Below are 26,799 nucleotides of genomic sequence, written 5' to 3'. Positions count from 1 at the left end.
TTTGCATGTGGCATCCATATTTAATTATAACTGGCCAGATGGAGTCTAAAGCTGGAGCTTCATCTATTGATTACAGATAATTTGCTTGAGTTTGGTAGCATGGGAGGTCCATCAAAGCCCCTCAGGAGAGAACCATTCATTGGTGGCTTTTTAGTCTTCAAAAACAACTTTATATTAAACTAGACAATCCAACACCTGATTAAGCATCGTTTTATCTATCGGCCTCCCTGGTCCGATAACTAATCTTGGTCAATGCGTGCCAGGTCATAGCACATGTGCGGTAATCATCTCTACAGAAGGCAGTTTTATATTGATATCATGATATGTTCAAAGATAACGCTGTTTGGGGCACCTTGTGACCCACGCTGAGACACTCTGGTGTAAAGCAACCCACCTTTTATGATCTTATACTGTATCTCCTATCATTTTTCCTCCTCATTTTTTATCTTCAAGTAAGTAAAGTTAAAACTTGATGTTATTGCCATACTTTATTGAATCTGCCCTCAGCCGGTGACACTTCCATACCTGAGTATAACATTGTCTTCCTTGTTCTTGTATACGATATATATTAAGACATGTTGTTTCGGCAGATGGAGGAACAAAAAGAAAAGGTTTTGTCAACAAGAGAGAAGTACCAGTCTGCTTTAGAGGAAATCCAACGTTTAGTTACTAAACTAGAAGATCTGGAAAGGTAAGTTGCTCTGGATGTTTATTCACTTATGTAATGATTCACATCTTGACGATTATTATTCTCAAAGTACGTTTCTTTATTTCTCTTTCTTTCTCTTTTTCTCCTTTTCTCCTTTGTGATTGTGTTGGATTATTGCTAAGTGGGTGATGGACGAAATCTGACCACGCGTCCTTTATTGGTTTCTTTTTTTACCAGGAAACAGAGATATTTTATGCGGATTGTGGCCAAACAAGAAGAGCTTCTCTGCATCAAAGAAGAGGTGAGTATATGGTCCAAGTCATCTAAAAGTAAGAGCTTCTGAAACCCTAAGTATAGATTTTTATTAAACATTTTTTAAGGGTTTTGCTAGGTTTTTGGATATCTATGCCAACTTTTTTTTTGCAGAAGTGGGTCTTTGCATCTGCCAGGCGCATGTATTTGGGGAAGAGTCTGTTTATTTTGCCTTAGCAGATATTTTTGTAGAGGTTGCCATTTTCATATGACTTGCAGCCCATGTGTGTGCCGACACGCTGTATATCGAGTACCTCAATGCAACTTTTTATTTTAGCTGCTAGTTACTAATTTATATAAATGCTGTTCACTCATGTTGGTTTTATTTTCACTACCAGATTAATCGCCAGTTCCTGAGCTATCTGCAGGATCTGAAAGACTTATTGGAACTTTCCGAGAGCATCAACCGCGGCATGCAGGCCTACGTTTAGTTCCTGAACTCCTCTCCCGCTAATGTATTCGGAGAGGCTGCCTTTTCCAGCGCTCCTATTCCTCCTCATTATATGATGTAGAAAGGGGTTGGAATAATTTTTGGATAATCTTGTTAAATTAAAAATCTAGAAATGCTTTAAAAAAAAAATGAATGTAGATCTAAAACTGCATTCGCGGCGTGATGCTATGTGTGAACATAACAACCTTTTACATATGTATAACATGAATATCGTAGTTAATTTTGGTGAAAGAAAGCAACTAATATATATAAAGAAAAAGTGCCATATTTTATGACTTCTCAAATTGTCATATTTAATTATATTAAAAAGTGATTTTTTTTTTTAGATATATATGCAGGAGTCCCCTGTATACAGAACCCCCATAATATACGTGAAAAGCTACGGGGCTCCTCTAAGTCTGTTGTAGCAGAGTTCAGTCTCTAAATTTAGCTAACAGCCCGGGGCCTTCTATAGAGCAATAAATGAAAATCTAATATTTATATTTCCTGTTATTATAATAAAATTGATTTTTTTTTTTGTTGCGATTTGTTATGGACATTAACAAAATAAATTTTGTGGTGCTGAGTAAAAGGATTGTGGTGGTGCTAATTTGTACTAATTGTTCCAATGCATGGTATTGGATATATATATATATATATATATATATATATATACACTGATTCTCATATACACACCTTAACATACACATACAATACATTTTATATTATATACATCTCATATACACTGATTCACATACACTATTATATATTAATTATTAGGAAGCCTTGGAAACCGTGTTGATTTCAGATTTAATAATTTTATTTAAGGCAAATCTAGGAAGGGCAGAGTGGCGCATAGGGGTATAAGGCATATCTGAGGAGGGCAGAGTGTCATATCTGGGGGTATAAGGTATATCTGGGTATATCTGGGGGTAAAAGGCATATCTGGGGGTACAAGGCATATCTGGGGTATTTCTGGGGGTATAATGCATATCAGGGATACAAGGCATATCTAGGGATATAATGCATATCTGGGGGTATAAGGCATATATGGGGCATATCCGGGGGTATGAAGGCATGTCTGGGGGTACAAGGTATATCTGGGGGCATAAGGCAAATCTGGGAGGCAGTGTGGCATATCTGGGGGTATAAGGCATATCTGGGGCATATCTGTGGGTATAAGGCATATCTGGGGAGGGCAGAGTGGCATATCTGTGGGTATAAGGCATATCTGGGGGTATAAGGCATATCTGGGAGGAGAGTGCCATATCTGTGGGTATAAGGCCTATCTGGGAGGGGAGTGCCATATCTGGGGGTATAAGGCATATCTGGGGGGGAGTGGCATATCTGGGGGTATAGGGCATATCTGGGGCATATCTGAGGGTATAAGGCCTATCTGGGAAGGAGTGTGGACAGTCTTTTATTTTTTGCCCATGAGCCACAAAAATTTAGCAACAGTAACACCTCGCAGTATGTGGATTATTTCTTACAAAAAATATGTCCCACTTGCCCCTTCGTATGCACAAAACGCAAAACACATTTGGAACATTTTAAAAGACATAAAATGGACATCTAATTACCTTTGGGCGACAATCGATGTCTCCTCTTTATACAGCGTGATTCCTCATGATAAAGGTGTGGAGGCTATCAGCGAAGCTTTACAAAGAGACACAACAATAAAAATAAAAAGTTACAAAGTAACTTTATTCTTCATTGCATTAGTTTTATTTTGAAACAAAACTAATCTTGTTAGAGTAGATGCCAGTTTATATTTTTTTTGGAAATAATTTAGTATTCTTTACCCAAACTTGGGGTATTATTCAGGGAGTTAATTATAATTCTGCAGAATTGATTTTTGGGGCATTATTTAGCTAGCATCAGTAACAAACATTATTTGGGGATCCATCTCACACAGCCTGACCTCTGATTAATAAATCCGAGTGTTGACTGCACATGCGCACCAGAGGCTGCTCACACCTGTCAATCACTCCTCCTGTCAGGCTGTGAAGATTCCGTTCATTACAGGTAACCCCTGCAGTGCCAGAGTGCTCCAATCACACAGAAACATAGAACTTGACAGCAGACTCAGATCTTAATCGGTCACTGATCATGACTTAGATTCCTGGCAGCTTTATGCCTACCTCATGAGTGTTTCAATTCCCCTTACCACTTCTGATGGGAGGCTGTTCAATTTCTCTACCACCTTCTCAGTAAATTACATTTTAAGTAACCATACAGACTAAAACCCCTCTAAAATTCCCACTTTGTATTTTATGCCTATTCACTGACAATCACTGTTTAGGAAATACTCAAAAAGTGTCAAGAGAGCCGGCGTTGTTGTAAGAAGACACCAGTGAGCCGGCCTAACGCAGAGAAAACCAAGAAGTCGCACATACAGCCGAGACAGAGAACACGGAGCTTTGGTCAAAGGAACCCTTTCTGACCTAACAATTAGCTTTGTTTGTTTTAAGAAAAAAAAGTCGGCGTTCAGTTCTCTCGGCCTCCACATTCACTTTGATTTTTGCTGATGTCCAAATCACCGTCAGATTGATAAGTAAGAGAATACAAAGAGCGATGTTTTTATTCATTTGATGGAAAAGCACAATGTGACTGTGTGATGGATACATGAGAAACGATAATCCCATGAGAACCTCAGGACATTGATTGTGATGTCATTGATTGTGATGTATTTGTGTTGATACATTTAGACCGAATAGAGGATAACCCAGTCTATTCAAGCTCTAAGCCTTATTGGATTGCTAGAATATATCTTCATTTAAAACAAAATCTACGAGGTACAGCTTCTTCCATAGCCTTTTCTATAACTAAACTCTATCATGAAAAAGAATCAATCAGTGATTTTGACATGATTTACTTTAAAACTGCATTAATCCATAACTAGTGAAACCTTGCATCTTCTCCTATCTCCACCTCTGCTGCTCATGGAATGTTGTTGTCTATGATGTCACAAAGTGTTTTTGACTATGATGTCACAAAGACACTGATGTCATAACTAGCCCAGCACAACACTGAGGTTCATTTTCACTTTGTTTCTCGAGACGAGTGGATATATTTGGCTTTGCTGACTTTTCGAAGTGACTTTAGCATTGTTTCCAAACGATCACAATTGTATTTTTTTGCCGCTGGTGAAATTTACAAACAATGATTAATTTAAGAACCAGGATTGAGCCGGTGGTTGCTTTCACTAAAGTAGCCAGCTCTTTCTATGAGATTAGGCTTCAAATTGCTGCTGACTACAATGACAAAAACACCTCATCTAACAACTCCACGGAAAGCAAATTGAATTTCGTTGTTGTTTACAGATTGGTTACGGTTTGCAGCTGTTTCCTGACTATGTGCATCCTGGCACAAATTATTGAGACCATCAACAGGAAAATCCCAATCTGTGTCCCATTGGTAGGAAGCCTCATCTCATCAATACTCCTGCTGTTCGTCACACTTTGGAACTGGCCAATAGAGGTGATGTATGGCGCCGCCATTTTGAATGGCCTGAGCGGCTGGTTCACCATATTCTGGTCCAGTGTTATCATCTGGGTGGCTCATGGCTCCTCGGACAGCAGCAGGTCTCTCCAGCTAACTCTGATTCAGATGGTGCATGAACTGGCAGGTATCGTCGGTGTAAGAAATCATTTTTATACTTTTATTTTGTTCTGCACATTTTAGGCCTGAATGGAACTTGAGTGCTGGGAACATATGGTATCAATTAAGTGACGTAGTTTAGAGGGTCTTCTATGGAATGCCGGTGTATCATAGGACTGTTCCAATAGGATTCCTTTACGTATACCCTAACCAAATGTAAAGGGGTATAAATAGGCATGATTACAAGGACAAGGTCTCTTTCTACGCTCTTTCTATGCTCTTTCCACGCTCTCATCTTCATCTCACCAAGATACTTAGCCTACAGTACCTTTTATCAACATTTGTTCCAGCATTGGTATTGTATGAATTAATAATTTGTCATCGAATAAACCTAATTAATAAGACATAGAAGCTGTGGTCTTGATTGCTGTTTGATCACTGGAGAAGCTTAGATATTCAAGACAAAGAATATTCTAACAGTCGGCACATTTACAACTGAATATGGACTCAACAGTTTAAACGTTACAGACTTTTACCAAGGCGTCATCGCTGCCGGCTGCAGCATCACCTGCTACGCATTCTGTGTCTTGTACATCATTTTTGTTTTGAGGACACCTGAGTCTGGAGTAGTACATGATGAAGAATCCAAAGGGAATTCCATGATAGAGAGTAAAGATCAAAACATCGATCCCAAGGACGCAGAGAAAAGTGGAATGTTAGAGCGCGAAGATGAAACGCAGGACGCTGCACCAAACTACATGCTGGTTGGGGTTTTATTATGTAGCGCTGCCATTTACCACTTTGCTTTCACCGGAGCACATAGCGTCATCAGGCTGTTTGTAACAAAGAAACTTTTCTTACGTTGCATTCCCCCAGAAGCCTGGTTCGGCCTGACCCACATTACTAGCACCCTGGGAATGTTTATTTTCGCTCGGCGTGCAAAAGACTTGGACTTTATTTTAGTGGGAATGTGCTCATTCTGCGCCGGAATTCTCATCATGGCCTTCGTGAAATGGACCTTCCTATATATCATTGGTAAGTTAAAAAAAAATCAGTGACAATTCTTTAATGGATTCCAAATGTTAGAATATTGTTATATTATTTATATATATGCCACTTTACCTAATTATTATTATTATTTATTGTTTTGTAGAGCGTTATTTACGGGTGATTTAATGATAAGGGTGACCTCCTAAGTCTTTCCCATATTACATAGAGACGGATTGTGTAGGGAGTTTAATAAGAGGGACATTTATACCACTAAACGTTAGTGTTAATTGCCCCAATGCTTGTATGGTGGATACCTTAGTTGTTTACTGGACTTTATATTTATTTTACCCTCATATTCAATTTCATTTTCATGTATTCCCTTTTTCTTCTTCCTTCAATTTACTCCCGAAGCTTTGATTGCTTCCTTACTACCACAGATGACCCCGAAGCAGCACCGCTGGTTTAGGGAAAATAAAATGGGGCGAACAGAGCCCCCTTTCTCTTGTCTTTGGCCATACCGATGAATTTAAATAAAGTATGAATTAAACAATTGTATTTTTTTCCAGCTCAAATAGTGATGATGTTTTCAGATATGCCGATCCCGAAGATCATTTCGGTGGTTTCCAAACAAGTTCCGCCAACGACATTCCGTAAGTTTATCAAACAGTTCTTATTCTTTATCATTACCTGCAATGCCGGCAACACCAGAGGCAATACTCCAGCGGTATAAAGTCTTACTGTAGGATTTTCCGACCACCCATTTACCCGTTAAGTGTAAACTTACACATATACACTAATGCAAATACACAGACACACACGTGCTAATACACACTCTTACACATAGTGTAAATAGTGGACTCTACTGGACAGAACGTCTTCTAATCCTAAACTTTATTTCAGTCATTTGTCCATAGATTACAATTTCAGATGATTATTGTGTGATTTTTTATTCTACATTAAGCTGATTTGATTTTTTTTTATGTTTCTGTTCTTTGAAATTGTCTTGCAAGTCCAAGTGCTGAAACGTATATTTCGATTGTACCATTTCCTTAAACTGACTGTAATGTGGGTAATCGCCCTATTTAACGAGTGACTTCTTATTCCTGTCTAGGTAAAATATTTCAGTCACTGCACATCGGATTGGAACTTTTAGGGGTCGCTTCATCAGCAGGAGTTACCGAGTTGTATTTGGCTCTGGCTCACGGACACATTCTATCCTTCTCTATTGTGTTCTGTGTCCTCGGTTTGTTTTGTATCCTTCTGATAAGGTTAGAGTAGAAAGCGCTTATTGTCTTAGCAGTGACGATGGGTTTGGAATTTTTCCTGGTAAAAGGGAAATCTGGTTGCCCATGTAAAACGATCTAAAAAATAATAAGACAAATGAAAGGTCTGCCGTCTGATCTCATCATTGTTTTCCTTTTTTTCAGTATCTCTGCCTACAAGAACCGCCGGCATTATCAGCGCCAAGCAAAAGAAAAAGAAGAAGCGTCAGAGATATGTTCATATTGTTTCTGCGACCCATAGAATGTTCCTGCATCATGGAAATATTTGACATATTTACCCTTTCTTCACCGAGGGTATTGTGAAGTTGTTGAGCAACGATCCAAGGAGAAATCCGATTGCCTCTTGGAGTCAAGAAGGAATTTTTTTCCCCTGATGGCAGAATTCGATGTAGCTTAATTAGGGTTTTTTTTTGCCTTCTTTTGGATCAAGACTAGGAAGGTTAGGTACAAGGGTTGAACTTGATGGACTATAATAAATGAAATGATCAGTCGAAGGATGCATTTTGTGTTCACGTTGTCTTTTATTCAAATTATATGAATGATCTACAACATTAAAATGTGCGAATAAGCAAAAATAGAAGAAATTCTTTATTCACAGAACTGTCTAAAACAGCACATAGCCTGGCCTCTGTAAAACAAAAGAAACTATGACCTCTATATTACACACAATCTTAGCTCTGTATAACAACAAGGGCAGGTGTAAGGCAAGTGAATGTGTATATATGTGTGTATTTGTAAGCTTGTGTGTGTGTATGGGCAGGTGTATGTCTATGGGCAGGTGTGTGTAAGAGCAGTGTAGGTATTTGTGTGTTTGTAAGCTGCTGTGTGTATGTGTATGTGTTAGAAAAATGCTTATGTTATCGTAAATATTATTCCTGACAAAGACATAAGAAAGCAGGGAATGTCTAGTCTATGATATATGGACGAGTTCCCGCCAACACGCCTACTCTATGTTGTTCTATATATATATGTGCAAAGGGTCAAGTCTAGGCCATTCTTAATTATGCAGCTTAAAGAGGTGTAACCTGCTTAAAAAGTAACCAATCAGAAAGAAGCATGTTATTAGAAGTAGATAAGATGCTATATAAACCATGTAATCTTAATGTGTAATTAGACAACGCTTCGACTTTTGTGTGTTGTGTGCCTTGTCTCGATTATGCGCATGATCTAATTAAAGGAAACTCTTTCTGAGGAGAATTCGACCATTATTTCAACCAACAGTATGTGTATGTGTAAAGGCAGGGGTGAGTAATGGCAGTGTATGTCTATATGCATGTTTATGGGCTGGTGTATGTAAAGGTAGTGTATGTGTATATGCGTGTGTATGGGCAGGTGTGTAAAGGCAGTGTATGTGCGTATGTGTGTGTATGGGCAGGTGTGTGTAAAGGCAGTGTATGTGTATATGCGTGTTAATGGGCAGGTGTGTGTATAAAGGCAGTGTATGTGCATGTGTGTGTATATGGGCAGGTGTGTGTAAGGGCAGTGTATGTGTATATGAGTGTTTATGGGCTGGTGTTTGTAAAGGCAGTGTGTGCGGGCAGTGTATGTGTATATATGTGTTAATGGGCAGGTATGTGTAAAGGCAGTGTATGTGTATATGGGCAGGTGTGTGTGAGGGCAGTCGTGTGTGAAGGAAGTATATGTGTATATGCATGTTTAAGGGCAGGTGTGTGTAAGGGCAGTGTATGTGTATATGTGTGTTCGTGGGCAGTCTTGTGTAAAGGCAGCATGTGGGCAGTCCTGTGTAAGGGCAGTGTATGTGTATATGTGTGTTAATGGGCAGGTATGTGTAAAGGCAGTGTATGTGTACATGAGCAGGTGTGTGTATGGGCAGTCGTGTGTGAAGGAAGTATATGTGTATATGCATGTTTAAGGGCAGATGTGTGTAAGGGCAGTGTATGTGTATATGTTTGTTTATGGGCAGGTGTGTGTAAAGGCAGTGTGTGTGTGGGCAGTTGTGTGTAAGGGCAGTGCATGTGTATATGTGTGTTCATGGGCAGTCTTGTGTAAAAAAAAGCATGTGGGCAGTCCTGTGTAAGGGCAGTGTATGTGTATATGTGTGTTTATGGGCAGGTGTGTGTAAAGGCAGTGTGTATGGAAAGTGGTGTGTAAAGGCAGAGTATATGTATATGTGTGTTTATAGGCAGGTGTCAGTAAGGGCAGTGTAAAATAGCTGGGGGGCATAATTTTCCATTCTTGCTTGGGGCGCAAAAGGAGCTAGCTACGGCTCTGGGTGTGGGAGCGGAGGGAGGGATTTCATGCTGGGGAGCGTGGAGCGGGGCCCAAGGAAATGCTTGCGTAAGGTCCAGTTTTTTCAAAATAAAATGTATTGGAAGCAGGATCTAATATATATATATATATATATATATATATATATATACATACAATTACATCCTACATACATACATTTTGGCAGCAGGGGCTAATATTAATATATATTGGCAGCAGGGGCTAATATCAGTATATATTGGTAGTAGGGGCTAATATGACTATATATTGGCAGCAGGGTCTAATGTTAAAGAAGAAAAACTAACTGTCAGTTCAGCTGTTATTTTGAAATCATCTTTCAATCACAGACTTTATTTCAAACAAGTTCTTATTCTGTAGTTAAAAATGCATGTCTAATGTATATATTTATATGTATATGTAGCATTTTATAATTGCCCCCCCCCCCCACACTTTGGTACCTGTCCTGCATTTGCCCCTTAAATATTAAAGCTGGAGATGCCACTGCCCGGAATGAGAAGTCTGAGTAAAGGAGGTCTCAGAAAATCAGGAGAGACTTCTCAACTCTTCTGAGTTCAGGAGCCTCTCCTGATAGGATGAGTCCCTCCAGGTATGTGTGTTTGGCTGTGTGTATATGTGACTGTGTTTGTGTGATTCGGTGATGGTTACAGAGAGGGAGCTCGTTTGGGAACCCATTGACGTGATGTAAAATAAAACGCGATTCACCAGATCAGGCCACCTTCTTCCATTGCTCCGTGGTTCAGTTCTTATGGTCACGTGCCCATTGCAGGCTCTTTCTGCAGTCGACAGGGGTCAGCGTGGGCACCCTGACTGGTCTGCGGCTATTCAGCCCCATAAGCAACAAACTGTGATGCTCTGCGTGTTGTGGCATCTTTCTATCAGAACCAGCAGTAACTTTTTCAGCAATTTGAGTTACAGCAGCTCTTCTGTTGGATTCGACCACACGAGCCGGTCACAACCCTTTTACTGGTTCACCGCTTTTCCTTCCTTGGACCATTTTTGATCCGCAGACCAGGAACCCCCCACAAGAGCTGCAGTTCTGGAGATGCTCTGACCCAGTCGTCTCGCCATTTCAATTTGGCCCGTGTTAAAGTCGCTCAGATCCTTACGGTCGCCCATATTTCTTGCTTTTAACACGTCAACTTTGAGGACGAAATGTTCACCTGGTGCCTCATATATCCCACCCACTGACTTGCTGATCTGTAGATAGATAGATAGATGTAATACCCAATAACTGAAAAAAAGAAAAACATGAACATTGCTCTGGTCCTAGAGCCTAAAAAAGCTGTCTTTAAGGGGTTAAATTAATAGTGTGTGTATATTAGAATAGTACATGATGAGTATTGAAGACAATGAAGAAAAATTATTTTTAAAGTTTAGCGATTTAATGTTTCATCCCAGATTACCCTCAATCCAATACCATGCATTGGAACAATTAGTACAAATTAGCACCACCACAATCCTTTTACTCAGCACCACAAAATTTATTTTGTTAATGTCCATAACAAATCGCAATAAAAAAAATGAATTTCCATTTTATTATAACAAAACATGAATCCACAGTACCGGTATAAATACATTTCCTATACAATAAAAACCATTCATAAATCACACACTGTGAATTAAATGGTATCAATTTACAAAAACAAAAATGTAAAAAATGTCATCATCATAGAGGAATTTAGAGACTGAACTCAGAGGTTATGAATACAGGGGACTCCAGCATATAAAAAAAAATGGAAGAAAATTTTTCTGCAATGCAACAATCACTTGAAAAAATAAAAATGAAAATTGGAGAAGTTATAAAATGTGGCACTTAGTTATAAATATTTGTTGCTACGATAACTACGATACCTGAAAGATATATAAAAGGTTGTTATGTTCACACATAGCATCACGCTGCGAATGCAGTTTTAGGCACCCAGTCTTATGCTTCTGAAACACTATAATACAGGATTGTATTCGTCGGGTGAGCTGGTACTCACTGAAACTACTTCCGCCGTAACAGCATACAAAATAAATTAAGATAGCGTGTTCAAAAATTGTACACACGCGTGTTGCTTTGTACAGGGCCTGCCTGCAGGGCTGCTCTGCATGTGGATAGAATACATATTCCAAGTCTATACAATCTGAGCGATATGGTTCACATTTTGTATAACAATCTCCTGAACAATCCCACAGAGTACAGTTACCGCAGAGTTCACGAATGGTGAATCCCTGAGTTGATAATGGCCATACGCAAGCCTGTGAATATATATTTCTTGATCAGCTAAGAGTCCGTAAGACATAGAAAAAAATTAATAATAAAAAAAAGAAAAAAAAAGGTTTTGTTAATGGAAAAAGAGGTACGTGTGTAAATCAAAAGTAATTTTGAATAGGTTGCTAGCATTCCATAAATTCGGCAACCTGGAGTCAGACGGAAAGCCATTCCAGATCCCAACAGTGGCTTCTCTTGGAGACATAGACAAAAAAATATATATTGTTTAAAAAAAAAAAAACACAGCTTTTTCTTGAATTAAAAACACCAAGTGATTAAAAATTATGATCACTTTTATAGAATTTTTTTTAGATCTAGATTAGTTTTGTTTTGTATTTCTAGTTTTTGATTTGATCAAAAAACTACAATATACATGAGCAACTACAACAGTTCAGTTTTATTAATTAAAAAAGGAGGTACGTGTGTAAATCATTTTTCCACGGAGACGGTTTGTAAAATCAAAATTGAATAGGTTGCCAGCATTTCATACATTTCGGTAACCTGGAGTCACACGGAAAGCCTTTCCAGATCCCAACAGTGGCTTGTCTTGGAGATATGGTGTTGTCTCTGATTTCTGCCGTTTAGTTTATTAGGGAAGAGTGACTTCCAAATCCTTTCTAAATCGGAGTTTGAGGGTGAATAGGGGTGCTGGAAAAGGCAGCCTCTCCGAATACATTAGAGTAAGAGGACTTCAGGAACTGAACGTAGTTCTGCATGCTGCGGTTGGTGCTCTCGGACTGTTCCAATCTGTCTTTCAGATCCTGTAGACGGCTCTGGAATCGGCGTTCAGTCTGGTAGTGAAAAGAAAGAAAAAAAAAACAACATTTATGTAAATAAGTAACTAGCAGCTAAAAAATAAAAGTTGCATTGAGGTACTCGATATACAGCGTGTCGGCGCACACATGGGTTGCAAGCCATATGAAAATGGCAACCTCTACAAAAATAAACCACAAAAAACAAAATCACCTGCCAGAACTTTATCCACTGCAACATCCGGGGGAACAATGTATAGCAGAAAAAGGAGAGATGTGCATGAGGAATGAGTTCTGATAATAGCACCACACAACTGTGTCAGACAGGACTTAAAATCGTTATGGACATTTCAACCATAGTCCCGATCTGTCACATGACTACTTGCATGAGCGTCTGCCCAGTCCAGATCTGGGGTGGTGAAGATCAGGGCCGGCCTTTGGGGTGTGCGACCTGTGCGACCGCACAGGGCGCCACACTCCAGGGGGCGCCGCCGCGGGGTCCGCCGCCGCCGCAGCGTGGTCCGACGCCACTGCCGCCGCGGGGTCCGCCGCAGCGCGGTCCGACGCCCCTGCCGCCGCGGGGTCCGCTGCCGCCAGTATGGGGGCACCCGGCACCCCTCCAGAGACGGACAGTAATGTCCGCCGCTGGAGGAGCAGGCTCGCAAGGGAGCAGTATCGGAGGTCTTTAACAGACCTCCGATACCGCTCCCTTGTGATCCCCGTGGCAACAGCTGCTGTGCGCCGGGGTTTGCTGTCAGATCCCGGCGCACAGCACTGAAGCCGCGCCCACCGGTCTCCGTGCCCTCTGACCCGGAAGAAGAGAAGACAGAAGAACTAAGAAGAAGAGCGAAGAGGAGGCAAAGAAACTGAAAGAGGAAAGGTAGGAAAGCATAGAGTGACAGTGAGAGTGGATTGGTGTATATGTGTGGATTAGTATATATGTGTGGTTTGGTATATATGTGTGGTTTGGTATATATGTGTGGTTTGGTATATATGTGTGGTTTGGTATATATGTGTGGTTTGGTATATGTGTGGATTGGTATATATGTGTGGTTTGGTGTATATGTGTGGATTGGTGTATATGTGTGGTTTGGTGTATATGTGTGGATTGGTGTATATGTGTGGATTTGTATATATGTGTGGATTGGTGTATATGTGTGGATTGGTATATGTGTGGATTGGTGTATATGTGTGGATTGGTATATGTGTGGATTGGTGTATATGTGTGGATTGGTATGCGTGTGGATTGGTATATATGTGTGGATTGGTGTATACGTGTGTGGATTGGTGTATACGTGTGTGGATTGGTATGCGTGTGGATTGGTATGCGTGTGGATTGGTGTATGTGTGTGGATTGGTATATATGTGTGGATTGGTGTATATGTGTGGATTGGTATATGTGTGGATTGGTGTATATGTGTGGATTGGTGTATATGTGTGGATTGGTATATGTGTGGATTGGTGTATATGTGTGGATTGGTGTATATGTGTGGATTGGTGTGTGTGTGGATTGGTGTATATGTGTGGATTGGTGTATATGTGTGGAGTGGATTGGTGTATGTGTGTGGATTGGTGTATGTGTGTGTGGATTGGTATATATGTGTGGATTGGTGTATGTGTGTGGATTGGTAAGGGTGTGAGAGTGATGGGTGTTATGCTGTACCATTTCCAATGTATTTTTCATTATATAATTATGCTCTAAAGTACATCATAACTCCCATCACTCTATACTGTTCCATACAGTGACAGAGCTGGGAGGCAGAGGCCTTGCACCCCCACCGCAGGACTCCTGAAAGGTAAGTGAACTTCAAAGAGGGAGAGGGTAGATAGTTAGGAGGGGGTAGATAGGGAGAATGGAGTGAGACGGGGTACATAGGGCAATCATACTCCTATCATGCCAAGTAGTCTACGAGTACATCCTGGAATCTGCGGGCATGATAAGAATGTGATTGCTGTTAATTATATATATATATATATATATATAAATATTGTTATTTAATTGTTTTGTTATGTGTTATGGTGTGTGTGTGTGGGGGGATCATATTCGGTTTTGGCCAGGTAAATGCTGCACTTTTGGTTTCAGTCCAGAATTCGTTTCGGTGCATCCCTGCTACTAAGCCAGACAATGAAGTGGTAGGCCTACACCACATCAATGTTTGGCGTAGTATATAGTGATTGGGGTTTTGTTACAAGTTTTGATTCCTTTCTTTTTTTGGGATGGGGGGGGGCGCCAGACGAGTAGTCCGCACAGGGCGCCAGAACACCTAAGGCCGGCTCTGGTGAAGATAGAGGTGTACAGGAAGGTCAAACAGGCATCTGCTAAGGCAACATAAACAGACTCTTCCCCAAACACATGCGCCTGGCAGATACTGCAAAGACCCACTTCTGCACAAGAAGTTGGCATAGATATCCAACAAACTAGCAAAACCCTTAAGAAAAATAAAATATCTATGCTTAGGGTTCCAGAAGCTCTTACTTTTAGATGACTTGGACCATATACTCACATCATCTTTGGTGCGGCGGATTTGGTTCAGTTCAGCTTTGGTTCTGCTAAGCTGGGTCTCAAGATCCAGGATTTTTGACTGTGTTGCCCTTTCTTTAGATGTCACGGATTCTCTTGCTTGATTAACCTGCAAACGTTTCAGATGTTAGGCTGAAATTGCCTAAGGCGCTCTGTGGCACTTTGGGTGTCCAACATATACATCCTACCTGTCTGCAGGATTCTTCAATGGAAGCGTTCAGCTGGCGTGCCAGAGCTGCACATTCACGATTCTTTTCTTCTAGCTTCCACTGGCCCTGCTGGAGAGACTCTTCTTGTTTGGCCACAATCTGCATAAGATCTCTCTGTTGGATTCCTGCATCATCCAGTTTCCTGGTAAAAAAAAAAAGAAACCAGTCAAGGATGCGTGGTCAGATTTTGGCCATCACAGCAATAATTCAACACAACCCAAGTAACTCACACATGGGGAGGGATGTAAAAAAGAAGAAAGAGATTGTATCCAGGTAGAGGAACAACGCCAAAGGTCTGACTGCATAGTAATACCAGACGAGTATATTTTGTTGGTTAAACAAACCCTTTAGAAGAAATCATATCTAGTTACATGTCTTAAAGAACAGAAGGTTGTATTGCTACATAGTAAAAGATACATGTTGTGCAGGAGGCCAGCAGAATTGTGTAAAAGCTGCTCGGGGGCAACAGCTTATATACGTTAATAAGATACAGGCAGATACAGGTAGTGGAAGCAGATTGACATGTGGAGAAAGAAAAGAGAAAAATAAAGGGAAAAGAAAAGAAAGAGAAAAAAAAAGTTTTGAGAATAATAATTGTCATGATGTAAATCATCACTTAAGTGAAAAAACATCCAGAGCAGCTTACCTTTCCAGATCTGCTAGTTTAGTAACTAAACGGTGGTTTTCCTCTAAAGCAGACTGGTACTTCTCTCTTGTTGACAAAACTTTTTCTCCTTGTTTCTCCATCTGCAGAAACAACATGTCTTAATACGGTATATATCATATACAAGAACAAGGAAGACATGAAAAAAAATAGAGGATATTAGTAGTCCAGTCCAATGCTCCATGATTTTGATAAATAAATATGCCTTTAAAGGGTAACAAGACAAAACCCCTCTTTTTTAACCTTTTATAGCCCGCAGTAACATCACACTAACTACCGGTCAACACCACATGACTGTCGGCGCCAGAAGAAGTGAAGCAGCTATAGATGTGTAAATAGAGCAAGCACGTTCTGAGATATGCTCAGGGATAAGGAAAAAAAGTTGGTTACTGTTCTACACAAAACATTTACTTTGTTACTGGGTTACATGAAAGAAAAAAAAAATAACTTTTCCCCCAAAAAGAACAGAGACATATTTAAAGGCAACAACAATGTCTTCTTCTTCTGGTTGACCCAAAAGTCTTGCTTGAAGAGCTATTGCTGCGCCAGTTCCTTACCCCAGTGCGCATGTCAGAGATGATACGGGTGAGTTCTATGTTCTTTCGCTCCTGATCCAGCAGCAGTTCTTGACAATCTTGAAGTTTCCTCTCTGATTGCTTTACCATCTCCACACTTGCATGGTAACTCCTCCGTACCTAAAGTAAGATCAATGTTATACTCCGGTATGGAAGTGTCACCGGCTGAGTGCAGCTTAAATGAAGTATGGCCAGAACATCAAGAACAAGTTTTATTCCTGTTTATTTTTTGCTTATCAGTTACGGTTTAAGACCCCCTTCGGTACGCAGGTCCACCCCGGGGGGAGATATAATTCTACAGATGGGGTTAGGCTTTGCGTGTTTCTAAGGGGGAAACACTTAGAGGACAGGGGAGCAGCAAAGACTTCCTCCAGCAATCGTCTTGTTTGGACTTTTTGGTTGGAAGGGCAATGAGAGGTGCGTCTCCTTTTCTCCTCTTAGGTCTGGAGGTTGTCATTTCATCTCCATTAGGGGGAGTTGGCTGCCATCTTTTTTCTATTCTGAACTCCCAGACACACTGTATAGACTGCAGGATTGAAGGCAACAAAAGTAAAAGGGATTTTTTTTTCTCCTGAAGAAGCTGGCTTTAAGACAGCGAGATGCGTTGAGTTACACGCAGGAACTCTTCTCCATATCGGGACTTCGCTGGCTGGACCAGGACTTCACCATTTGCAGCAGAGGGACTCTCTGTAGATTTCGGACTTGTTTTTGCACACATTGTGTGTTTTGTATGTAAGTGCAATACACTAAGTCACTTTATGAGATTGTGGATACTGCGCCATTGGTTTTTATTTATATTTTAGATAATAAAGAAGATTTTCTACTTATGACGGATTGGCTCTGTCACCTGTGTGTTTGCTACACCGAAGATGATGTTTTTTACCAAACGGGCTGAAATAAATGTCCATTAAAAGGCCTGATTATGATCCAGGTTTGCGAGTGGAATTCATTCTTTATACACCAAATATCGTTCAATACTATGTAACACTACGTTTTGTCTTGTTTTCCCCCTATGCATTTAAACAAGAGAACCCTGACCAAGTGATGTAGATAAATATAGATAAAAGGCATGGCTGCTCTTAGGCTTCCAGGTGACACTAGACAATACTTTACATGTCAAGTGTGCCTCAAGCTTTAGCTCATTTGTGCCATTGGAGAGGAAAAAATTTCCTCTGAACTAAAACCCCAGAAGTTAGTTTTAGCCTTCATGGGCAAGGAGGTCCACATCTGAACTGCCCTTTACACTTGGGGTAAATCCCAAGAGACCCTCGAAAGGTGAAATCACATATCAAAACATTTGAAACAACTCAACTGAGAATGGACACCCTTTGAGGATTTCTTGGGTCCACCCCAATTGTAACGCTAAATGCAGTTCATTTGCCTAGAGGGATACCAACAGCACCCCACTGATAAAGCCTGTAACGGTCGAAACGTACATCTGAGGTTGTTGGTTCCCTCGCGCAGGGAAAGCTTTCCGCTTGAGATGCCCCTCAGAGGGAAAGCATTAAAGGCTTTTAAGTGTCTATCTGTTCTCAGTTGAGTTGTAGTCAAGATTTTGAGTATGTGAAAACTGGGAAGTGAAAAAGAAAGATGTTCAATGTTCCTCCTGTGTGTACTGGATGGCAAAGTATCTAGAGCAGAAACACGAGTTTAAATTAGATGCAGTTGCATATATTAGATTCTCTGTTGGTGGGACCAGATTCCACTAAGAAATACACAATTCACAGAAAGCAGAGTAAAGGGAAATAGAGGATGGAAGAATCATATTAAAAGAGAAAGATAAGGCAACAGGAGTGAGAATCAATAAATCCAGCTCTCACCCGAGGGGCTTTGATGGACCTCCTATACTTCCAAACTCAAACAAACTCCCTGCAATCAATACTTCAGATGAAGCAATTTGTACAGGGGTACATTTAGCTCTGGCTTTAGACTCCATCTGGCCAGTTATAATTAAATATGGCGATAAATAAACCCCAAAACTTGCACATACTCCTGGGAAAGGTAACCATGTGGATGTTTTATCGTCTTTATCTGTCTCTTTGGTCATCTCCGCAGAACAGATTGTATCTGCTCATAAAATCTGCTCTTGAACTCAGATAATTTCATCAAGGTCTCCTAGGAATTGCATTGTGGTGCCTAGTGTTTCACCTGCTTGACATATGATCAGGCTGTGTTTAAAGCAAGGTTTCCTTCTTATGCAAGCGACATGATGACCCCACGACAACCACTGAACATCACAAGCTGGCTAAGTCAATGGAAATGAAATCCCAAATCCAAGGAGCATCGATATGAACTCAGAATTTTACCTACGGCCAGAATTCACTTTAGGAAATAGGGTTAATATTTTACCTCTTCAACTTCCAGATCCTTTAGTGTCTCTAGAGTTTTAGTCTCTTTGTCGCACTTATCCAGCTGCTTGCAGACTTCACGAGCCTCCATCCGAGCCTTTTCAACCTGTAAGAAAATAATGACTTCAATTTCAGGAGAGATTCTCATTTGCCCATTGAACGGATATCTGTAGACAAAATCTAGGTTCTCACTTTGCCAATCTCCAGCCATTTTCAGCTGGAGATCGAAGCCCGAATGTGTTTGGAAACAAAAAAAACTTCTAAATCAGATTGTCTTTTCCATGTAAATGACCTCCTCATTTAGCAGCAGAGGCCCTGTTCTCATGTATTGTAAAATATCAACATCAATATCATAGTGAAGACGATAACAAAGTTATTAGGTTGTATATTAAATGGCACAATTCAAATATTCTTTTTAACAGCAAAGGAGAAAAAAAAATTTAGATTGTGGCTAGAAGAAGCACAGTATTAGTGGTGTACCCGCAAAATATCCATATGACAAACCTGATCTTTGTAGGTATCCACCAGACCTTCATACTGATGCAGGGAACTCTTCAGCTGTTGTACTTCATTGTGAGAAAATGCCAGTTTCTCCTCCGCTGTGGCCAAAGTAGACTGCAAGTGACAGAAGGAGTGCATTGTTTATTTAAACTGTTCACATACAAAATTCAGCGAGAGAGAGAGAGAAAGAGAGAGAGAGAGAGCGATTCACACAAGGCAAATTATTTTATGAGCTTCTTGCTTGGGCATCCATGGATATGTTCACCATGTTCTCACTTTAAAGGCACACTCTAGCCACCATATGCACTCTAATCCACAATAGCCGATTAATCCCCATCACAATAAATCTCCCATTTTGATCCCTGCTGGTGAGAGGTACGAAGTAGAGGACTGCATTGGGAGGCGGGTCCCGCGGGCACTGTACCTGCGGGTCCCGGTAATCCAGCGCAGTCCCGCAAGGATGCCTTCTCGCTGCTCCATCACAGCGTCTCCTATCTTGCTCCGCCCATGAACAAGGCAGAGTCACGTGATGTGACATCACTTCCTGTGACTCCGCCTTGTTCCTGGGCGGAGCAAGAGAAGAGACGCTGTGAGGGAACAACTCGAGGGCAGCCTTGCGGGACTGCGCGGGAAATCAGGTAAGGAGGCGGGCGGGAGCGGAACACCCACATTGCGGGAGCGGGATTCAAAACAACGGGAGCGGGATTCAAAAAGCAGTCCCGCGCAGGGCTCTAGTACGAAGGACTGACCTTTAGTTTCTCATGCTCTAGTTTCAAAAAGGTATTCTCTCTATTCTGCTGGTGAAGTTTGTCCATGAGTGATTCCTGATCCAGACGTGACTTCTCATCATTGATCTGAATTTCTTCCAGCAGTTCTGTTATACGACTAGAGAAGTGAGGAAGGACGATAGTAAATAAAGTGAAATTGTTCATCCAAGGTTCCTGCTATGGATTTGGTGAATCCTCTTACTTGTTCAGTGTACCGATGACCTTCTCCATTTCACTCTTGTCCTTCATAAAGGCGCTGTGACGGCTTTTCCAGTTGTCGATGTCAGACAGGGACCTAGCCAGTTCTGCATTCTGCCAAAAACACAAATATATATAGAGCGGAATGAAAAACCAAAGAAAAAAAACTATTTTATCAATATACTTTTCTGTCTCTTCTTCTATCCCAAATTATTTTAATTCACCAATAAAAGCATCCCCAATATTACTTTTAAATGCTGAAGTACTACCCGATAAAAAAAAATTACAAACATTCATTACTTTTTGGGGAAGTGCCAACTGAGCTTTTAAAAGTGTCAATTTTGGGACTGTTATATAGCTTCATCTTTACTTTTCAGTCCCTACAGAAAATGTAATTTGCTTTGGAATTGCCTTACTACAGAAATATGTGAGTGCCAAGTCATAGAGCCTACTGAGCACCTTGGGACGACTTACTTTTTCTGCAAGCTGCGCATTCAGTGTTTGCACCGTCTCCTCGCTGCGTTCTGCCCGCTGTTTCAATGCTCTGGCGGATTTTTTCAAGGCATCTTTGTCAGAGTCCACCTTTTGCTTCATTTCGTTGTAATGTTCCTTCGTCTTCTCCATTTCTATCTTATGCTGGACTTCAGCACGCTCCAGATTCTGAAACACAGCAAAGTATCTAGAGTTACAACGGACCAGGAAAGATTTACATGATAACAGGGCACCAACAACGTAGATGGGAATGAAAAAGAATAATGATAGACATATAATAAGATACATTCTGCGCCATCCAAAGAATCCCGAAAGCAGATGAAAAATGAGGTGGATCAGACCATACCTTGAGCTGGACAGTCAGGCGGTTGTTCTCTGCCTCACGACTTCTTAGCTGCCCCTGCAAATGAGCTTTTGTTGCATCCAGAGACTTGGACAGTTCTGACGCTTTCTGAGCTTTATCCTGAAAAAAACAACACATCATATCCAACATTAGTCACAGCATAAGAAAATCCCTAACAAAACCGGCCTTGGAAGGGAATGATGGATATTCAAACCTTTTCTGTCTGCAGTTGAAGAAGAAGGTCATCGACTTCCTTCTCTTTCTCATAAAGCCTCAGCTGGAGATGCTGAAGAGGAAGAAACGTTAACAAGAATGAGAAAGGAAGCAGAGCCACAGTCAAAATGACATTGCGGTATCTACCGTCTGTATGTGAATGGTATTGGCATCTAAAAAATGGTTCTGGTCACCAACGCGGCCACGTTAATTAATGAAGAGCTGAACGACTACCTATATGTTGCGTTAACTATAAATACTTTTAGTTGTTTTTAAGATAAAATTTAAACTAGGTGTAAGTAGCAGTTCTTGAGGTGGACATATCAACAAATACCAAATGGTGACCAAGAACTTTATCACATTGTGTGAATGGCACCGGCATGCTCGCTCTATTTTACGAAACGGCACGAAGCTTACTGTTTTCTCAGTGTCGGAGTCGGACAGTTTCTTCATAAGCAGTTCTATTTGGGAAAGAAGCTGTTGTTTTTCTGTCTGGGGGTGAAACAAAAAAAGCTTGAAATCTAAAGCACAAAATTAAAGACGCTCCCTTAAACGCATTACAAACATGCAAACACCTTCCAGTGGGAGCAGAGCATCATGTAACTGTGGTTCATTATGGGGCTACTCCACTCCAGTACTCCCATGTCAATAAAGGTATAGAGTTGTACCATGTTAGCCACAGAAAGAAAATTTGGTAAGTGTGATACCTTTTTTGGCTGACTGACCTATAATGGGTTGCAATCTTTCGAGACTATCTAGGTCTCTTCTTCGGGCATATTATACCAGGTATAATATGCCTGAAGAAGAGCCCTAGATAGTCTCGAAAGCTTGCAAACCCATTGTACGTCAGTCAGCCAATAAAGGTATCATTTTGATTTAATCCTTCCCTCCACCTCCTAGCCATTTTCCATGCACAAGTGTCTTTGGCCAAACATATCCCTGTGCATGTGACATATTTACCCCGGTGCTGGCTTGGTGAACATTGCATGCGGAGGTCTGTCCAGACTTAACTTTTATCCTTGATTACAATTACAATCTATTGCTTGGCCCACCTTAGCCGATTAGTATCAGAAACGCATGAGTGACGCTGGGAAGAACAGTTTAGGACCCATGTGTCCTCCTGTAACCTAAGATGAACCCCCAACCAATACCTTGGTCCTGCTTCTAGGTGTTTCTGGAGCCTACATGTATTTGGAAAGCTGAAGAGGAGTATAAGTTACTTACCTCTCTGCAATGCTGCTCCCTAAGCAGTGTCCGAAGTGCCTTGTTGGTGCCTTCAAAAGTACTCAGTTTTTGAAGCAGGATCTCCTTCTGTCTGGTTAGCAGGCTTACATCAGTGGAGGACATTCTCTTTTCCTGTAAAGAGACGTTTACTGCTGATTAAGACGAAGCAGTGTTACTTAGTGCGCAAAAAAAATTATGCTTTGTGTTATAGTCAGTCGAGGGCTGCAAACAGGCCAGGGATACACATAATTCCGGACTCTTGTTTGTGGCCCTTTAGGATTGGCGTTTTGCATCCCTTAAGGAAAAAACTTTAATAATTGAAATAAAAGAATCTACAATATAAGTTACTTACATATTTCATCCTGTCGACGGTATCACGCAGGATCCCCACTTGCTTGGCAGCCTCTGAACCGTCCATCTCGGCTTCCATCAGTTTAGAAAGGAGATGACACTTCTCTTCTTGCAGCTGTTGTTTCTGTAACCTGTATTAACATATCTAATGAAGACCCGCATTCCACATTTATAAACATATTTCTATAATTTTGTTGATCACTGTCATAAATATGATAGGTTGCTGCCATTGAAAGTGAAAACATTTAATAAAAGTTCAAATGACCCTTCACATTTTTACAACTGCAGGTACAAGCATCTTTTTTTCCACTCAGACAATTCGTATTAGAATCTGTCTGACTTGATATAACTATAAACCGACCCAAAGGTGCTGTTTCAGGCAAAACGTTAATTGCACTCTCTAGTAATAATGTGAGAAATTAAATTAAAGTGAAGGTTTTAAGAAACACAACAACCTATCAGTGCCTGGTTTTGTGTCACATGTCAAGCATTCCTGGCTAAAATTGTGAATGAAGTGAAATTTTACATGAATAAATAATTATTTCCTGGAAGGGTCTCTGCATAAGTATGAGATCCCTAAAGCTACATATTGTTAGTAAAGAAGGTGGAACAGCACCTTTAACACTCATGTATTTTGCAGCGTAGCATGACTAAACAATCTTTTTTTGAGAATACATACAGATTTAGGTCCTTCTCTTCATTAATCCGCTCTATGCTCATTTTCAAACGTGCGTTTTCATGTTCAGTCTCTTCCAGTTCCAGTGACACTTTGGCTAGTTTGTCCTTCTGCTCCTCCAGGAGCTTTTTGGAAGCAGACAATTTCCCCTCATAACGCTCCAGGACGTGTTCTTTCTTCTTGAGCTCCACCTCGTGCTTTAGGGTTTCAACTTTGTTGACCAAGGAATCAATCTTCTTTTCGTAGGTGTTGATTTTGCGGTGGATGGTACCTCCTTCTGTAGAAAGGTCACTGAGACGCAAAGCTGAGACCATCTTCTCAGTATCTGGAGGTGTGATATCCAAACGATGTGTAATTCCCTGCAGAATCAAAGTAAAAAAATAATAATAAAATGATAAACATAAACCGCCATGACACTAAAATAAGAGTTCTCTGTTGGTGGAGAAGTCAATGTATCCCCACTAAAAGTTTTTCCAAAATGATATTATTTGAAGTAAGGTTGAGAAAACAACAGTAATTATTCAACTTCAAGGTGCAAGTGAATGCCTTTTATTGTCAGGCCAATACCGGACGAATGCCCAGGCAACATACTTCACCTTACTTCCGCTCCAATGGCAGATCAGGTCCTGCAGTCACCCCATGGTTAAAGTTACAGTTCTGCTTACTTATAGGGCTTGACCAACAATTAAACTAGCAAGGATCACCATGACCCCAACCCGCATATTATTAACATTGTTATTATGGTTCATGTAATGCTATCATATTCTGCGGCGCTGTACAATAGGTCTCTACATATCACGTGAACAGATTACATAAGTCTCTTTGCTCAAGAACAGCTTATAGTTTACAAGTCTACACATAGCTTCCAAAGGACCAACCATACAACTTCTGAAGCTGCAGATGTAATTAGTATCTGTAAGGATGGCCGTTCAAAAATGACTCCTTCCTGAGCCACGTCACGGCTAGAAGGCAAGCAGTGAATATCATTTAGGAGTGGACACCTTACCTCCCACTTCAAGCCACTGCCATGGGCAGAAGTTTTTCCAGGTGGGATCCATGGGACCTTTGTTTTGATCTTCTTGGTGCGACGCAGGTTTGCACTCTCAGCTCTCATTTTGCTCTCTGATGGTTTATCCTTAAACAACGTATAAAAACAAAAAAATGGTTATGGCGTGGCCAACGTCTTTGCAAACTGGCCTGTTTAAACAGCCCATTTTAAGCCATCTGCTTTTTGGCATCAGGTACCAAGACCAAAAGAAACGGACCAAGGTACAACATGATGGCCATCAGCATTCACCCACCTGTAATTTATTGGTGGCTTTATGACCCTTCTCAATGTGGACATGGACCGGAGTATTTTCATCCACGTGAAGATGTAATGGTGGAGAAGGAGAACGACTCTTCATTGCTTTTATTTATTTATTTTTAATCTGGTCGACCCAAGAGTCTGAGTTAGGAGGCAATTACCTAAAGTGGGACAAAAAGTCGAATGTAACCAAATTACCAAAGTCAAAGAATGTCATTAAAAAAGGGAATAGTTTGGTAAATTACTTAGCTATTTCAAATCAGGCTTTCACTGTGTTACAAACTGTCACCATCATATCACCAAGCAATAAAAACTAAACTCAAACATCTGTACTAAACACGAAATGAAAGAAGAGTCTCCTGACTGTTTCTACAACTATTTAAAGCGCCTTGATGTCACTTTCCTACACCATTCATTAATAAAGTGCATGATGACCCTTCCAACTGTCATTTACAACCAGAACAACAAGAACCGCATAAGACTTTTAAATCATGAAAATAAATGTATTCTTTAGTAACGATAAGGGCTGCTTTTTATTATTAATATTTTTAGAGTAACAATAATAACAAAAAAAAAACAACTCACAAAAAGGTAAAACAGATTGCAAACGTCCCAACCAAACCGATCGTACCTTATGATTAAAATAGGAAAACGGTCACGTAAGGGGTTGAAGGCTTCAGAATTGAACATGTCAGGCTGTGCAGGTTCATGGAAGCGGCACTGAAGAAATTCCCGAGTGACTCCAGGACTCATAAGCAAACCGTTCCCATGACAGCCGATGCTTCTTGTAACAGACTGCCCTTAAACCCAAGCCATCTAATGACCTAAAGTGCAAACGACAGTTTTGTAAATACAAGAACACAATGCAAACCGTTTCTTAATCTTTTGGCTGCAGTCACACGTCGCAGAATAGGGTTTCAGCGTCGCCCCTAAACAATCATTCAAACGTCACTATTTTGATGATGTCTCTGCATCCGGTTCAATTCTGATTTCTGCACAAAACGCTCACCTGGATGTAAGGTGTATGGGATCAAATCATGAGGGATGGGGCAAGAAAACCCCAGCAGATCCAGTGAGTAGGTCTCTACAGAATTGGGTAGCACCTTTAGTCAGGTTATTACCAGCCCAAAACCAGTTAGCGATGGGATCCCAGTATAAAAATTCAGTTTAGACACTGGAGCATTTAGACAGTTGTATTAGGAACAAAAATTTCTTCTTCATCCTCAAACCTACCGTAGATGCCTTCAGACTCCGCAGATCCCCAACATAAAGGACATTAATGTAAATGGCGCCGTTAAGCTGTTGCTATGGCTATAACGCTTCCAAAATAACAGAATAGGGGTAAATAGTGTCCTAATGCCCTAGGTTGGGGCACATCTGCATATCAATGGGTTTCAATTCGTATCCGTTTATCCAATAAGGGCATTAAAGAGAGCGCCCCCTGCAGGCGCCAGGCCCAGAATTACCTCACAGTATGGGCGGGCTGGACGCTTCCTCACTCGCCGTAGCCGTCCACCATAAAACTTTACACTATAGAGCTTCGTAGAGAACGGCGGAACTTCTGTCAGTTTACCCGTTCTTCCTCAGACACAACTACCGAGCAATTTAATTGGTGGTTTCAAACTGAGTCCTCTAGCTTTCCGTTCTCGGATTCGCCAGCATCATTAGAGCCGTTGCCGTGGTAACACTCACCAACAACTGCAGTGGAGCGCCTGATCTGTGATCATGTGACTTAGGTCTCTCATAACGTCTCCAACAAAATGGCGACGGAGAGGAAACAGCGGCAGCTTTACAAAGGGGTCGGACTCACGAATAGGTCAGTAGCGTACATAGGGCGGAGCGGGGGGGCGGTCCGCCCCGGGTGCCGCTCATCAGGGGGGGTGCCACCAAC

At 40.9% G+C, this 26,799-nt stretch overlaps 2 protein-coding genes and 1 long non-coding RNA gene across 3 annotated transcripts; 2 read left to right on the top strand and 1 right to left on the bottom strand.

Annotated features, from left to right (window-relative positions):
* Window positions 1-4,553: 4,553 nt before the first annotated feature.
* Window positions 4,554-6,711, top strand: LOC128503285 (thymic stromal cotransporter homolog). The gene is made up of 3 exons (XM_053473332.1): window positions 4,554-5,019; window positions 5,520-6,026; window positions 6,548-6,711. The coding sequence occupies exons 1-3, from the start codon at window positions 4,554-4,556 to the stop codon at window positions 6,709-6,711; spliced, it is 1,137 nt and encodes a 378-aa protein (XP_053329307.1).
* Window positions 6,712-7,123: 412 nt separating this feature from the next.
* Window positions 7,124-7,762, top strand: LOC128503339 (uncharacterized). The gene is made up of 2 exons (XR_008355216.1): window positions 7,124-7,249; window positions 7,409-7,762. It is a non-coding gene; the product is annotated as an uncharacterized LOC128503339 (long non-coding RNA).
* A 4,599-nt stretch (window positions 7,763-12,361) lies between these two features.
* ODF2 (outer dense fiber of sperm tails 2) lies at window positions 12,362-26,503 on the bottom strand. The gene is made up of 20 exons (XM_053473400.1): window positions 26,375-26,503; window positions 25,540-25,732; window positions 24,904-25,069; window positions 24,609-24,737; window positions 23,606-23,961; window positions 22,928-23,057; window positions 22,576-22,707; window positions 21,769-21,843; window positions 21,353-21,424; window positions 21,142-21,258; window positions 20,778-20,963; window positions 20,308-20,417; window positions 20,088-20,223; window positions 19,342-19,452; window positions 18,839-18,943; window positions 16,472-16,609; window positions 15,897-15,997; window positions 15,230-15,392; window positions 15,025-15,150; window positions 12,362-12,559 (listed from the first exon to the last, which is right to left on the bottom strand). The coding sequence occupies exons 3-20, from the start codon at window positions 25,006-25,008 to the stop codon at window positions 12,386-12,388; spliced, it is 2,466 nt and encodes an 821-aa protein (XP_053329375.1). The 5' UTR covers window positions 25,009-25,069; window positions 25,540-25,732; window positions 26,375-26,503; the 3' UTR covers window positions 12,362-12,385.
* Between the last annotated feature and the right edge of the window lie 296 nt (window positions 26,504-26,799).

The sequence above is a fragment of the Spea bombifrons genome, chromosome 8 (genome assembly GCF_027358695.1).
Source record: "Spea bombifrons isolate aSpeBom1 chromosome 8, aSpeBom1.2.pri, whole genome shotgun sequence".
NCBI lineage: Eukaryota > Metazoa > Chordata > Amphibia > Anura > Pelobatidae > Spea > Spea bombifrons.
The sequence above is the reverse complement of the archived record's forward strand: the minus strand, read 5'-3'. Positions and strand labels throughout refer to the sequence as shown.

Coding starts and splice junctions, on each gene's coding strand:
- LOC128503285 (XM_053473332.1), top strand. CDS start 4,554: ATGATTAATTTAAGAACCAGGATTGAGCCGGTGGTTGCTTTCACTAAA. Junction 5,020..5,519: donor GATGGTGCATGAACTGGCAG/GTATCGTCGGTG, acceptor TAAACGTTACAG/ACTTTTACCAAGGCGTCATC. Junction 6,027..6,547: donor GACCTTCCTATATATCATTG/GTAAGTTAAAAA, acceptor ATTTTTTTCCAG/CTCAAATAGTGATGATGTTT.
- ODF2 (XM_053473400.1), bottom strand. CDS start 25,008: ATGAAGAGTCGTTCTCCTTCTCCACCATTACATCTTCACGTGGATGAA. Junction 24,738..24,903: donor AAGCCACCAATAAATTACAG/GTGGGTGAATGC, acceptor ACGTTGTTTAAG/GATAAACCATCAGAGAGCAA. Junction 20,224..20,307: donor GTCATCGGTACACTGAACAA/GTAAGAGGATTC, acceptor TCACTTCTCTAG/TCGTATAACAGAACTGCTGG.